The sequence below is a fragment of the Nyctereutes procyonoides genome, unplaced genomic scaffold, assembly GCF_905146905.1.
Source record: "Nyctereutes procyonoides isolate TBG_1078 unplaced genomic scaffold, NYPRO_anot_genome, whole genome shotgun sequence".
In the NCBI taxonomy this organism is placed as follows: Eukaryota; Metazoa; Chordata; class Mammalia; order Carnivora; family Canidae; genus Nyctereutes; species Nyctereutes procyonoides.
The window spans coordinates 4,185,175-4,200,203 of NW_026575136.1; the positions used below are offsets into that span (position 1 = coordinate 4,185,175).

Here is a 15,029-nt window from a genome sequence, read left to right on the forward strand (position 1 = left end):
AATTCACTGTTTCTTACTTTTGGCATTCATCCAGGGCAAGCACATGTGGGTGGTCATCCTCTGACATGGCAATGACAGCTTCTCTGTCAAATGCTCCTGGCCGAGTCTGGTCCACTGTGTGTCTGGTGATGGATGAGGTAGTGGAGCTGGTCCAGTATAGTGTATCCCAAGCTCTGTGATAGGCAAGTCCTTCAACAGAACCCACATCTGTTGGGGGAAGGAAAATAATACATTTACACTTTTATCTACAAAAGATATAGTACCTGGGATCCCTGGGTGGCACAGTGGTTTGGCGCCTGCCTTTGGCCCAGGGCCCGATCCTGGAGACCCGGGATCGAATCCCACGTCCGGCTCCCGGTGCATGGAGCCTGCTTCTCCCTCTGCCTGTGTCTCTGCCTCTCTCTCTGTCTCTCTCTCTCTGTGTGATTATCATAAATAAATAAAAATTTAAAAAAAAAGATATAGTACCTTAAATGCCTTTTCTGTCAAGAATGAATAAATGAATATATTATTATTCGTATATTTACATGTTATTTTAACAATCATTTATTCAAAAACTCTCCAGAATAAAGACATAATTTTGGTGCCTACAATTGATAGCTGATTACAGAAAGAAAAACTGAGCTATGAACTGGTATACTTGTCTCAAGAGCAGTTCTCACAAAATCATTAAAAACTGAAACTTCTCACTCTCCCTCAAGAAAAAAATCTCAAATAAGCAATTGATTTTTATGTAAGAAAATGGTGTCTCTTTTTTTCATATCTTAATCATTAACTTTCAAAAAGTCTGCAATAATTTAGAGATGCTTTTGAAAATCATGTTACATAATCATAATGAACTTTATTTTGATACTATATCTGAAGACATCAAGGAAAAATAAACATATCAGAAACTACAATATTGAAAAGCTAAATCTAACACCACACTTCCAACTATCAAACAATGGTAGAGAATGTTTAATAAGTTATTGTAGCAAGTTCTTTGATTCTATTAAACTAATGTGATATAAAAATAAAAGAAAATGAAATTAAATACCAGCTAATGTATGCTTTAAATGTTGTCAGAGAAGATAAATGGTAGTACACAGATTCTAGTACATAAAAGTGACAATGTGAAAAACAAGAGTAATTATTTCTTAGAACTGTATTCCTAATTACTAGGATAACACAAGATAGTTCTTTTTTTTTTTCCAGAGGTGCTTTGAGTACCTTTTTTTAGTATAACCAAATTATTACAGTTTTCCTTTGTGTTGTCTATTTTCTCAGAGTTATTATGCTTAGGATGTTTAATTTCAGGAAGAGGGTATATATATATATATATAGCTTTGGCAGTCATGCTAAGAAATTAGCATGATAACAGGCAGAGCTTTTCTACTGTTTTTCCTCTCAAAGAATCCCTGAAAGGAATTATTCAGCTATTCTAAAATTAGGTAGATAAAAAGGGTTATTCTGAGGTTTAAGATGGGTAAATATTTAGTTTCATGGTCAATCAATAGGATTTAGTGGGAGTGCAAAACAATATTAAAGTCTTTTAACTGGATTTCATTTACGTAAGTTTTGTCATTATTTTCTTCTACACAGAACAGAGAAAAATCCACTAACAATAAAATTATTAGCTACCATTTATTGGGCACTGTCTTTCTGCTAGGAATTGTGCTATTTTGCATCCATCGATATATTTGTAAAGCTACTCTGTGAAGTTTGTTTTACTGTTCTTTTTTTTCCTAAGAAGAAAACTGAACCCCATGGTCACAGGACTGATAGAGTTAAAGATTATTAACACAGGTTCATCTGCTTCCAAAAGCCTGTATTCTTTAGCACTACCATTTAGAGATGGGTTTATAGCCCCTATCATCTATTCTCAACTATACAAAGATGGAATCAAACAAATGACTCATTAGTTTCAACTTGTCTGACTCTAGGTGAATTGGACAACCGGTAATTTACTCTGAGTGGCCTCCTCTCAAACATTCAACAAAACAATATGTAAGAAATTAATGTGGGTAGGGAAACTTAGGCCAGAGATGATGAGGAAAATTATGAAATACAATCACAATAAAATCTGTTCAACTATTTTTTAATAAAATATTTATTTTTATTCATGATAGACATAGAGAGAGAGAGAGGCAGAGACACAGGAGGAGGGAGAAGCAGGCTCCATGCCACGAGCCCGACATGAGACTCGATCTGGGGACTCCAGGATCGCGCCCTGGGCCAAAGGTAGGCGCCAAACTGCTGAGCCACCCAAGGATCCCCCTGTTCAACTATTTTTACATGAATCATGGTGTTCTTACTTGAGGTAAGGAAGTGGGAGGTTGACAATGGTTAAAGACGTTTTAATTATTAATTAAAAAAATTATCCATTCTGCTGTATTTTTTACACTTTCAAACCATGTCAGAAATGAAGCTAACTCTATTATAGTAAGCAGCATTATGCTCCTTCACCATTCACAAACAGAATGAGAAATGGCATAGCTCTGGAAAAATCTACATAGATTCATCCATTCTCATTCTGTATCTTCCCCCTCTCTTGGTTTTCACAGATCTTCTTCATAGCCACCTTTCCCCTGGCACACCAGGAATAAAACACTTGGTATCACCATTGAGATGAAGCTGTCTTTTTCCATAGATGATATAGGTCCAGGTTTACTAGAATACATAATACACTTCATTGTCCAGGTACAATCTCTTACTTTATTTTTGTAATATAAAGTTACTGACAGTACACTTAATCATAGTCTGATGTTACATTACAAAGTATTACAGTAATGCATTTTTTTCTCAAAAAGATATCTCTCTATAAAAATTTTATTTGTCATTAATAGAGCCAATTAAAGACATCTATAAAATTAAAAATCATGAAAAATATCTTAGTTGAGATAAGACATTCATGTCATTTTTATGATTATTTCACACAATGTGGGTTCCTGGGTGTTTGTGTGTGTATGTATATGTGTGTATATTTGAACATTAAGGTAGAATAAGAACTATGAGTTACTTGTCTTGGAAGATAATTATGTAGTTTGAAAATTAAAGTAAAATGCCTATCTATCCAGTAAACTAGCCCTCAAATATTAAACAGAATTAAACATCTTTTGGAACTCATGGACTGAGAATGGGCATTATATATATATATATATATATATATATATATATATATATATATACATATATATATATATCTGATATATATATCATATGTTATATGTTATATATATGTTATATATATATAAAACTCTGATATATATATATATGTATATATCACTTATTGGGCATTATCTTTCTGACATATATCAGTCTTATTTTTGAAACTCCATACTTATTGCCTCAGCAAAATAATTATATTGAAAGTGTGATGCACAACCAAGTAAAAATACTACCTTCCTATTCCATGCATTTATTAAAAAAAAAAAAAGTGAAAGAGGTCTCTTTCCTTCATCCTTCTTTGAGCTGGGAATTAGGTTTGGCTAAGCATGAATGAGGTCCTGATATGTTTTTGTAGAAGTAAGAAGAGGAGGCCAGTTCATTAAAAAATACAAGGCAGGCAAGTAGCTCAGAACCATGGCTATACTTCATTTCCTGGATTCTAATTTCCACATAAATAAACAAGGAAATTGATCCTACCAGCCCGGCACACCAGTAACTACTCTGACAGCTACCCAGAAGACTTCATAAATAACACACATTCATCTCATCACCACTCAAGACGGGGCAACAGCTCCTTCTTGTCTTTATGGTGTTCAGGATAAGAGCTTACAGAATGGGAAAGGCAATGAAAGATTTTCCCGGGAGGCAGCTACAGGTACAAAACATTGCCATTCATCTGGCTGGAACAATAGTCACAGATTAAATCCTGTGGCAAAATTAACAGGAAAATAATATTTATTTTAAAGATGTGCTATAAAAACAAAGATATGCTCTAACTGCAAAGCATCATCAAGGCCTCTCTTGTTGGAAGTATCCTATTCTCTTACTCATTGGCTTATTTACTAAAGCCATGAAGTATCAGAAGGTTTGTTGTTTGAAATTGTATCAGTAGTATAAAGCACCCTAATTTTGTCTGCAGGATCTAAGGACAGAGAGCAGGTTCAATTTTCAACCGAGGTACTAAATGAGGGCATACAAATGGGTGATAAAACATAAAACATGTTTGATATTATCAGCCATCAAAGAAATGCAAATCAAAATCATACTTCACATTCATTATGATGACTGTAATTTTAAAAGAAAATAACAAGTTTTAGCAAAGATGTGGAAGACGTGAAACCCTCATACATTGCTGGTGGGAATATAAAATAGTGCAGCTGCTGTGGAAAACAGTGTGGCAGTTTTTCAAATGTTAAATATATAATTACCATTTGACAAAATAATTCCACTAGTAGATCCATACTCAAGAGAAATGAAAATGTATACCTACATGGACACACATGTTCAGTGCAATTTTTTTCATAAAGGCCAAAAGCAGAACTAGCCCAAATATCAATCACCTGTTGAATGATGAATGGATTGTGGTATATCTATACAATGGAATATTTTTCAGCAATAAGAAAAAATGATATAAGATAAAACATGAATGAACCATTAAAATAGTACACTAAGTACAAGAAGCCAGTCACATTAGAGCACTTATTCTACAATTCCCTTTACATTACATCTTTGAAAGCATAAAATAGATCAGTGATTGGTTAGACAGCATGGGGCGGGAGAATAAAAAGTAATTGCTAATTGGTATGAGCTTTTCCTGAAGAGTGGGGTGTGGAAAATACTGTCAAATTGATGGTTATTATGGTTACACAACTCTGAAAATAGTAATAGACACTTTAAATGAGTGAAATGGTATATGGATGATCAAACGAGGAGCACTCTTGAAGGAAATGTATAAAATAATATGAGAATAAGCATCAATAAATTGGATATAATTTAGGGTCTAATTTAATGAACATTTGCATTTCTATTATGAGTCTAGCCACAGGGTTGCTAGGCATAGTATATGATGTCAGTGGACAAAAATGGGTGTTTTAATTTTATTAGCCAGTGAGGATACTGATGTAGTTTTAGAATATAGGTGAGGTTTAGTGGGGTGATGTCCAGAGCCAACGACCAAGAAAGAATACTTGAGCTGTCTGTCCTTGGTGCAAAATGGTGGTTTTATTAAAGCACGGGGACAGGACCCGTGGGCAGGAAGAGGTGCTGCTTGGGGTTGGCTTGTGAGGGGTGGCTGATTATATACTTGGGAGTTGGGGAAGGTAAAGAAAAGGGAAATTTTCAAAAGAATTTTTGTATGCTAAAGAGGACCTATGAGATATTAGAGGCCTTGTCATTGTCAAATTAAGGTTGTTTTTCCCTCTAGTAAAGCATTAACATTAAGATACTTGGGAGTTTCTTTCTGGAAGTTAGGTTATTGATAAGAATGCTTTTTTTTTTTCTTGCAAATCACTAAGACATTTTCTAAACTGAGGGAGACTCCTGTCTATAGGACTACAATCTCTATAAGTTAACTATTTGTTTTTCCTTTCCCTTAGCTTTATGGCAGCCAGGAGTGCCTGAGGAATGTCACACACATCCCACCTCCTGGGGAGTGAGGGGGTATTAGAGGAGTGTCAGCTTGTACTTTGTCCTCTGCTAGCCTTCTGTTCCTTCATCAGATACTGTAGGAAATTAAAATACCTGCTAGTTTCTCTTGAGTCTACTTTACCAAAATACTTTACAAATGATTAACTCTGTGGGTTATTTCCCTTTTCTAACTATTCAACTGATAAACTGATTCTAATAGATATTAATGTAGATTGCTTACTATAAATTGGACTACCACCTTCTGGTTTGAAGACATTTTTGTTTTTACATTAATAAATAAAATAAAATGATTATCTGAAATCTTTCAGATATAGGCTTTCATTTTTGTTTCCTCAGACTATGTAAGGACATTAACAAATCACATACCTAATAGGTATCAGTAGAGGGTACTGGCCAGGGTAAGATCTGAACTTTCTGATATTCATTCAGATTGGAAATAGCCTACTAGAGACTGCCAAATATTGGAAATGGCAACCCTGATCACATCTAAACTACAGCAACAGCTTTTATCTGTACACTTTGCCCCAAATCTTTATGTTCTTATATACTTTACTTTTAAAAACCTCAACATATTTTACTAGTCTGATTTACTAAAAACTAAAAAAAAAAAAATCAAAATCTATATGATAGTCTACAGGTTTAAATAAGGGACAATTCTACTAGGAAGAAAGTATTGTTTTGTGACTAAATACCTGGAAAACAAAGGTTCTGCTGGAAAACTATTAAGAGTTCAGTAATATGGCAAGCATTAATAAACCAAAACTAATAGCCTGATATGTACAAAAATAGCTAGTCAATATGTAATGGAGAGAAGATGTCAATCCAAGTAGCCATTAAAGATGGGGTTCCAGTGAATGAACGTACCTAGGCAACTGCTCCATGTTTGACTACCTGAATTTGACCTTTCTTATGCACAAAATATTATAAAAAATATCTTTCAAGAATGTGGTTAACCTCAGGCCCTCATCCCTCTTGAGATACAACCCATTCAAAGGATCTGAACGGGTAATTGCTTTACATTACTCTTTTGTCCTCAAAAGAGTACTAAAACATGTTTTTCTTTCTAAAAACAAACTTGTTTGCAATCATGCAATCTATCTTGAACAAAGATAAGCATTCACTATTATCCCAAAAGTGGTTTTAATTAGCTGGAACCAGAATACCTCAACTATTTCCAAGTTAGAAGACAGTACCTGCTTTACGTTGCATAACAGAGCAGGACTATTTACTTGGGTTTGCCAGGGGGAAAAAAAGAGGAATTATTTTCCCTAAGGGAGTATTGAAGCAAATTGAAACAGCTTGAAGCTTTTAGGTGACTGTATTTTTTTCCCCTTAATCTTGTATGTGTGTGTCTGTGTGTGTGTGTGTTTTCAGGTTTAAAAACATTAAAGATCTTAGTTTCTACCTGAACTTAAAATTCAGCTGAAAATTTTATAAATTCAGACATGTCTCAACAAATGCCTTTATCTTGTTTCACCACTAATGGAAGCAAAGAAATTTAAACCATGAAAAAAAATGAGCATATGGTTAATTATAGTTGTGTCGTTCCTTGTTCCTTCAGGAGTAACTGGAGATAAGTACTGACTCAAGGAAGATTAAACTAACATCGGAATGCCTAGGGCTTCCAGGCAAAACATAAACTCCAAGGTTTCTAAAACACTCAAGTATGTCATACTTCGCCCTCCAGGGAAAGGCTGGGAGACCTTCTATGTACAGCCTTTCTTTGAGAGATATAATTAGAAAATCACTTGGAACCTATCCGCATTTCCTTTGTGAGAATGCAGTAAATCTTCAGGCCAAAGTTACCAACTGAAATATTCTTGAGAAGCAGGTGTCTCTACCTATTTCCAAAGTGTCTGGATAAAATCCAACATTTTTCTCTTAATCAATCCATACAATACAAAATGGTCTCAACATCAATTCCTTTACAAACAGAACAGATAATAATTTTTTAATATCATACAAAGATAAAGGGAGGCCTTCTTATCCAAACTAAGATCCAGTTTCTCAATATCCCATTAGATATGTGTTCCCATGGTGTAAGGCCATCCTCACCTATTCATTGGTTACATAACTTTTGTAAATAATACTCTTCACAGAGTAACAGAGGTAAGGCAGTGAGTGGCCAGTGTCATTGTTGCACTAGGGTAAAGCTGGAACCCAACTGGACCAAGGGCAGAGCTGATTTACGGTAGATGATCTACTTGCCAAGAGACTATTACATACCCTGTCCTTAAGCTGTTAGATCATAAAATCTCCAGTCTCAGAAAGAGGGAAAGACATGGTAATGTAAGCTGAATACCTATCTGTATAGCTGTATTTAATTTTGATGGACAGTACAGAGAGACCTCTTGATGTTGTGGAGAAAATGAGGCTTTGTCCTCATTCCTCTAGGCTTGTAAAAAAATAAAACTCTTTCTTGCAACCCCTTTAAAAATAAATTTAAAAAAATACTAATTTATAAATGATTAATACTTTACTTCTTTCTATTATTTTTAATGGGCCACAGAAAGTGGTCTTTTTTTTTTTCTGGAAGAAAAGATGAGAGTTTTAAAAACACAGCTTTGATAAAGGCATAGAGATGAGGGCTTTGGGTATCTATAAATAGTATAAATATACATGGTCCTTAAGAGAAGCATGACATTATATCCAGCTTGAGAGCTATCCTTTAGCGGCAAATTAATCATTTCATGGAAAGTACTTGATGTACATCTGTCAATTGTCCATGTTTGGTTAAATAATAAATGTGGTATGCACAATTAATCAGACTGAACACATACATGTAGCTTCTGCTAATCTTAGGGCCTTCTAAGTTGAATCCAGTTAAGAGTAGTTACAATGTTGACTTCTGCACCAGAAGTCTAGCATTTTATTGAGCCAATAGTGTATGTATTTCTTCTCTTTTTCTTCCGTCCTCCTCCTCCTCTTTCTTCTCTTTTTCTTCCCCCTCCTCCTCCCCCTCATCCTCCTTGGCTTCTTCTTTTTCCTCTGTTCAGCATTGCCTTTCCTTCTTCAGATATCTCATTAACATCACTGATAGCCATTCTTTTTCTAACATCACTTCACTTCTGATTCAGAGTCTCACTTACTCCTTCAGGATTCTCTCATCTTCTACAACAATTATCTCTTGCCTAATTCTGCCTTCTGCCTGTTTTTTTCCTTGCTTGTTTATTTTTATATGACCCTTTAGTTTGTGATTTCAGACCTCTGACTTGAATCAATGCCATGCCTTCTATGCCATTCTGTTTCACAGCAAAATTATCTGTTTTGGCTTCTTGGCTCTCTCTTATTGATGGATTTCTGTGGGGTAGAGTGGAGTGGAGAAAATGTTATTCCAGACATCCTTTGTGGCTCTGCCAGTTCTTGGCTTTTTTTTTTTTTTAAGATGTTATGTATTTATTCAGGAGAGACAGAGAGAGAGAGAGAGAGAGAGAGAGAGAGAGAGAGAGAGAGAGAAAGAGAGAGAGAGAGGCAGAGACACAGGCAGAAGGAGAAGCAGGATCCATGCAGGGAGCCCAATACGGGACTCGATCCCAGGACTCTAGGATCACGCTCTGGGCCAAAGGCAGGCACTAAACCTCTGAGCCAGGGATCCCCCAGTTCTTGGCTTTTTAAAAGCTACTGTATCAGATGACTGGTCTGAAACATATAAGACTCAGTGCAAACTAACCTTCCATATTCTAATGTTAAATTTGTTTCTTTACCTATCATATGTATGTAAGTAACTTGATACAATATCTATGTTTTTAGCTATATGGAAAAATTAAAATTAAATAATAATTATTTTCTGAATGATTATAATACTTAGAACAAATATATTTAAATAATAAATGAGATATTTTTAATGGCTTTAAAAAATCAAAAGTAACAATAAATTGTCCTGAGTTTTAGATTCCAAGTCCCTTTTCCTTTTAAAAGCTTTTCACGTACGGGTGCTTGGGCAGATAAATTGTTCAAGTGTCTGACTCTTGGTTTTGGTTTAAATCAAGATCTCATGGTTCTGATGAGCCCCACCTCAGGCTCCATACTCAGTGGGGAGTCTGCTTGAAGTTTCTCTCCCTCTGCCCCTCCCCACGCTTGCATGTACATGCTCTCTATCTCAAATAAATAAATTTTAAAAATTAAAAATAAATCAAAAGCTTTTAATATATAATAGTTTGTTCTCTTCAGAAAAAAATGAAGTAGTCATTTGTAGTAGTACAGAAAAACTAAGCAAAGATATAAAGCAACATGTCTTTTTGAGGGGTTATCTTTTCAATAGTAATCCCAAGTGAAATGCTTCATAGTATTCAAATTCATATTTGAATTTGCCTTTCAATATTAGAACATTTATTGTTAGGAATCCAATAAAAAGTTACAAGATTAGGGATCCCTGGGTGGCGCAGTGGTTTGGCGCCTGCCTTTGGCCCAGGGCGCGATCCTGGAGACCCGGGATCGAATCCCACATCGGGCTCCTGGTGCATGGAGCCTGCCTCTCCCTCTGCCTATGTCTCTGCCTCTCTCTCTCTCTCTCTCTCTCTGTGTGACTATCATAAATAAATAAAATTTAAAAAAAAGTTACAAGATTAACAAATTAAGAGATCTTTAAAAAATATAAAGAATCTAAATGTTTAATTCTAATTGCAGATTTCATGAAGACATTAACAATTTGAATATAAATTCATTTACACTATCAAGTGAATAAATTTAAGGGATTGATATCATAGTAATCTCCCATTTCATAATTTTTTGACTTATGAGGTGTTCCATTGTTAATATTTTAAATAGATACTATTATTCTTTGATGAAAGCACAAAATTAGATGGAAAAAATAAAATAGTGGAATCAATTAAATTAGGTACAGGATTTCCAAAGTATTTTGTATTTGATATTAAAATTCATCAGAAACATATTCCATAAGGAGGGCACATGATGAGATGAGCACTGAGTGTTATTCTATATGTTGACAAATTGTGTTTAAATAAAATAAAGAAAAGAAAAGAAAAGAAATATATCCATAGATTCCCATCAAACCTACAGATCCATTTCCATTGTATCCTGCCCCCTACCTTTAAGAGAAATGAATGTCTTCCTAAAACAGGGAAGTCCACTACTTGTGCTGTTTATCAAGGGCATTGGTCCCCTGCTCTTTCTTACAGCATAAAGGTCTCCCATTTTACCAGATCATCTGACATCTTTTATAACTACCTTGAAACTACACTTTTTAAGATAGCCAGCAATTTCTCAATTGGTAAATCCATGCATTTTTTCATCTTATCTAGTTACTTAGCAGTTGTTGACTGCCTTCCTCCTGAAACCCTTTCAAGAGTTATTCTTTGTTTGCTTGTTTGTTTGACATGTTCTTTCCCATCCTCTCCTATCTCACTGGCTATCTCTTTCCCAGAATCCTCTGCTAGCAACCCTTCCACCCAACCTCTAAAATACAGGTATTATCTAAGGTTTCATTTAGAGTCCTCTTCTTTTCAACTCTGTCCCCTATCTTATCTGATCTATTCCCATAGAAGCATCTATGTGCTTATGTACTCTTTTTCTTTGCCCCTTCCTATCTGTGTTCTTTTTGTCTGTCACCACATTGAAATAAGAGCAGGAAATATAAGTGGTTTGTTCTCAGTTGTATCCCCAACACTGAACAAAGTTCCAGGCACAGAAAAAGCAACTGAAATTATATGTGGAATAAATCAATATGAATTTCTACTATATTAATCCACTGAAGGCAGAATCTATGTATTCATATTTTAATTCTTATATGTGTAAGACCAAATATATTAGAAAACATGCACAGTAATAAGTAAGAGCACAAACTCTGGATTCAGATAATGGTTTTGAATCCCTGAAATATCACTTACCAGTTATACAACTATGGGCAATTCATTTAATTTTTCTGTATTTTCATTTCCTCATTTGTAATGTGGGAATAATTATAGTACCAAATTCATAAGGCATTTGGGATGATTATATGAGTTAACATATGTAGAGGTTTAAAAATAGTGCCTAGTACAAAGGGCTAATAGAAGTCAGCATTATTATTATTATTATTATTATTATTATCATTATTATTATTAATTGCATTGTTCTAAACAAGGCTATAACCAATTATGCTTAGCAACATTAATGCCTGTTGAATAAATTATCATTTCCATTTTCTACAAGTAAAGTAGAAATGACAGTTGTTATAGGAGTAGGTTTCTAACTCTAAGAGAATACAATCTACATTTGTATATATAAAATATTTTCTTTATTATAAGAAGTTGGTCTTCAGATTATCTATACTCATCCTTTAGAATAAGTTCAACCATTTAAACAACATAGTGGGGATCCCTGGGTGGCGCAGCAGTTTGGTGCCCGCCTTTGGCCCAGGGCGCAATCCTGAAGACCCGGGATTGAATCCCACATCAGGCTCCACATCAGCATGGAGCCTGCTTCTCCCTCTGCCTATGTCTCTGCCTCTCTCTCTCTCTCTCTCTCTCTCTCATAAATAAATAAATAAATAAATAAATAAATAAATAAATAAATACATACATACATAAAAACAACATAGTGTATCTTTGAGTCTTAGTATTGCTTGTAGGTTGATAATGTAAGTATTTGATAATCTTTTAGGTGGAAAAGGTATGAGACTACTGGAAAATTAAGCAATTAGAAAATATTAAATTTTTACATAAAAAGAAACAAGGATAGAGAGACATAGGAAAAGAAGTAAAGACTGAGTAGAAGTGATTTTTTTTTTTTTTAAGATAAGCAGTTATGTAGCAGGAATGTAGAGAAAGGCTATTCCAGATGACAGGCATTGTGGAAAAGGGGCTTAATTCTCTATGGCCAAATTTTGCAAAGAAAAAGGATGGAAACTATTACTGGAAATAAAAAGGAACTTAAGAGATGCAAAGAAATATTTGATCTCTAGGAAATAATATTGTTTTTGCCTTCAACTCAATACAAAAAAATACTAAGAATTTTATTTAAATAAAGGGAGATTATTCTCTAATCCTTTAAAAACTGGGTGATATATTGAGAATATATTTGTTGCATAGTATAGCAAGATTACTTTGAAATACTATACATTGTACATAAACACAAAATTTTCTTTTAAAGATTTATTTATTTATTTTAGAGGAGTGTGTGCACTAGCAGGGGATGGGCAGAGGGAGAGAATTTCAAGCAACTCCTTCCATCTCATGACCCATGAGATCATGACCTGAGCTGAAATAAGGAGTCAGATGCTTTACTGACTCAGCCATTCAGGCACCCCTGTGCACACAATATCAAAATACCATAATGCACCCCTCCAAAAAAGCCATTTAGCCTACCAACTAAAAATATCAATATGAAATACAGAGGCTCGCCTTAGTAGATATCCCCCATTGAAAGGTGGTTTAATTAAATTAAATTGCTTTACACATGTTTAAATGGAGTGGAAGGTATATAAATATACACACATTTAATGTTTAAAGTAAAATAACAATAGTATTGAATTCCCTGCAATTATCCCAATTACAAGCAAGGAGAATTATTTATTGAGTATTCACTATATCCTCAGCACCATAAAGAAGGAAATACATAAAAAGGAGGACACTAGAATCTACTAGAAGAAAACCTTTTTTTTTGTCCCCACTAACTTGCTATTAATTAAATGCCAAATTACATAGTGTAGATTATAAGAATTACAAAAATTCAGGGAGGTACATATGATTTTCTGAGCAAGTTTACATCATCACATTTCCTTAAGTCACACAAGCATTTTAATTAAAATATCTTCAAATTTCCACCTACTTTTTAATGAAATCATTTGAGTCTATGCAACTCATTTTTAAATTTTATATTTCTCACTAGCTTTAGTTTTTATAGTCTTCTCTGAATATGCTTTTAAAATGTCCCCACTTCCTACCCTCATTTCCATTGTCATCATCCTTAGTGACGTAACTTTATTTATCAGGCCTTTTATTTATTAATCCTTAGTATTTCTCAACTGCTATGACTTTCTCTACTCAATAGGTGTCACATTCAACAATACCACTTCTGGGCTTCAATTTGGCTGTTATCCTCTCCCAACCCTTACCTTCTTATTTGTCAATGTTTTCATTATAACTGAACATAATGTTTGTACCCCAAAGTTTGAGTATGAAATCTGTCTTTCATCATACAATTAATCACTGTACTCAGACTATGATAGGTGGCCTACCAAAAATGATCAACATGGTCAACCAATTTAATGATATCTTTACTACTAGCCTCAATTTTTATGTTTTTCTCTCTTTCCTCTAAATCTGGATCATTCTTCAACTTACTTTCTTGACTTCTCTTTAGAATATGGAAGATGATTGGAGGAAGAGGAAGAATTATGGACCAAATTAATCTAGTACAACTTTAGCTTGGCCTCTTGCTCTCCTTAGCACACATCAGTGACATCATGGTGATTTATATGTCACCTTCACAGTGTCTCAGTCTTTTTATTTCTTCCCATAATTCTTTCCTTGCTTGACTTTCATAATTGTGTACATTCTTGTCTCTCTCTCTTACAGCTCTCTCCTCCTATTTCCCATTATGAGTGATCCCCATGGCTCTTAGTGAACAGAAGACAGCTTATGGCTTCAACTATAAAACACTATCTTATGACAGAGTCTCTCTTAGCCAATCTCTTCTGAGCCCTCTTCTGGACTAGCCCTCAACCCTGGCCTTTAAAAACTTTAGATTCAGGCAGCCCACATGGCTCAGCAGTTTAGCGCCACCTTCAGCCTGAGGCCTCATCCTGGAGACCCAGGATTGAGTCCCATGTCAGGCTCCCTGCATAGAGCTGGCTTCTTCCTCTGCCTGTGTCTCTGTCTCTCTATGTGTCTCTCATGAATAAATAAATAAAATCTTTTAAAAAAAAAACAAAAAAACAAAAAACTGTAGACTCTCAGCACAAATTATTTCATTCACTCCCTCTCCCCATGCTAAAGAACTAAACAAACATTAACCTCTTTTCCTACAGCTCAAAGGCAGCATCCTTAGAATGAACTAAATCCCCTTAAAGTGCCAGCTTGAGAAAGTTCAAGGGTGCCAAAAGAATTTACTGTATATTCTAACCAACACTTGCTAAGAGGTCCTGACCTACTCCTTAGAGCATTTAATAAAAAGAGCCTTTTTTTAATAAAAAGAGAAGAATCCTTCTTCTGTCGCTTTTAATATATGTATCGCCTATAACTCAGGGATGTCATTCTCAAGGATGTGAAAGCTATTGGTTTGAAATGCAACTATCAGGTAAAATAGGGACTATGCTTTTAGTCTCTGTGGGAGAATAGAATCTTAACTTTCATAATTGGCAGCAACAGACACAGCTGGCCTGATAGAATTTACAATGACCAACTCTGCAATTCTTCATTTTCTTTCCCCTGCTCACCCCACTCCTTATTCCCTCACTCTTCCTTTAAGCCACTCAGTAATTGTGTACAAATCAGAGTTCAGTTAATCCTGGACTT

General features: G+C 34.8%; 1 protein-coding gene across 1 annotated transcript in view; it reads right to left on the reverse strand.

Moving 5' to 3' along the window:
* The window catches only part of LOC129495604 (low-density lipoprotein receptor-related protein 1B), a 1,831,349-nt gene that overhangs the window by 327,682 nt on the left and 1,488,638 nt on the right, over window positions 1-15,029 (reverse strand). Inside the window, exon 42 of the mRNA XM_055303278.1 lies at window positions 18-207. Within this exon, the coding sequence (XP_055159253.1) occupies window positions 18-207 (190 nt within the window). The remainder of the gene's footprint in view (window positions 1-17; window positions 208-15,029) is intronic.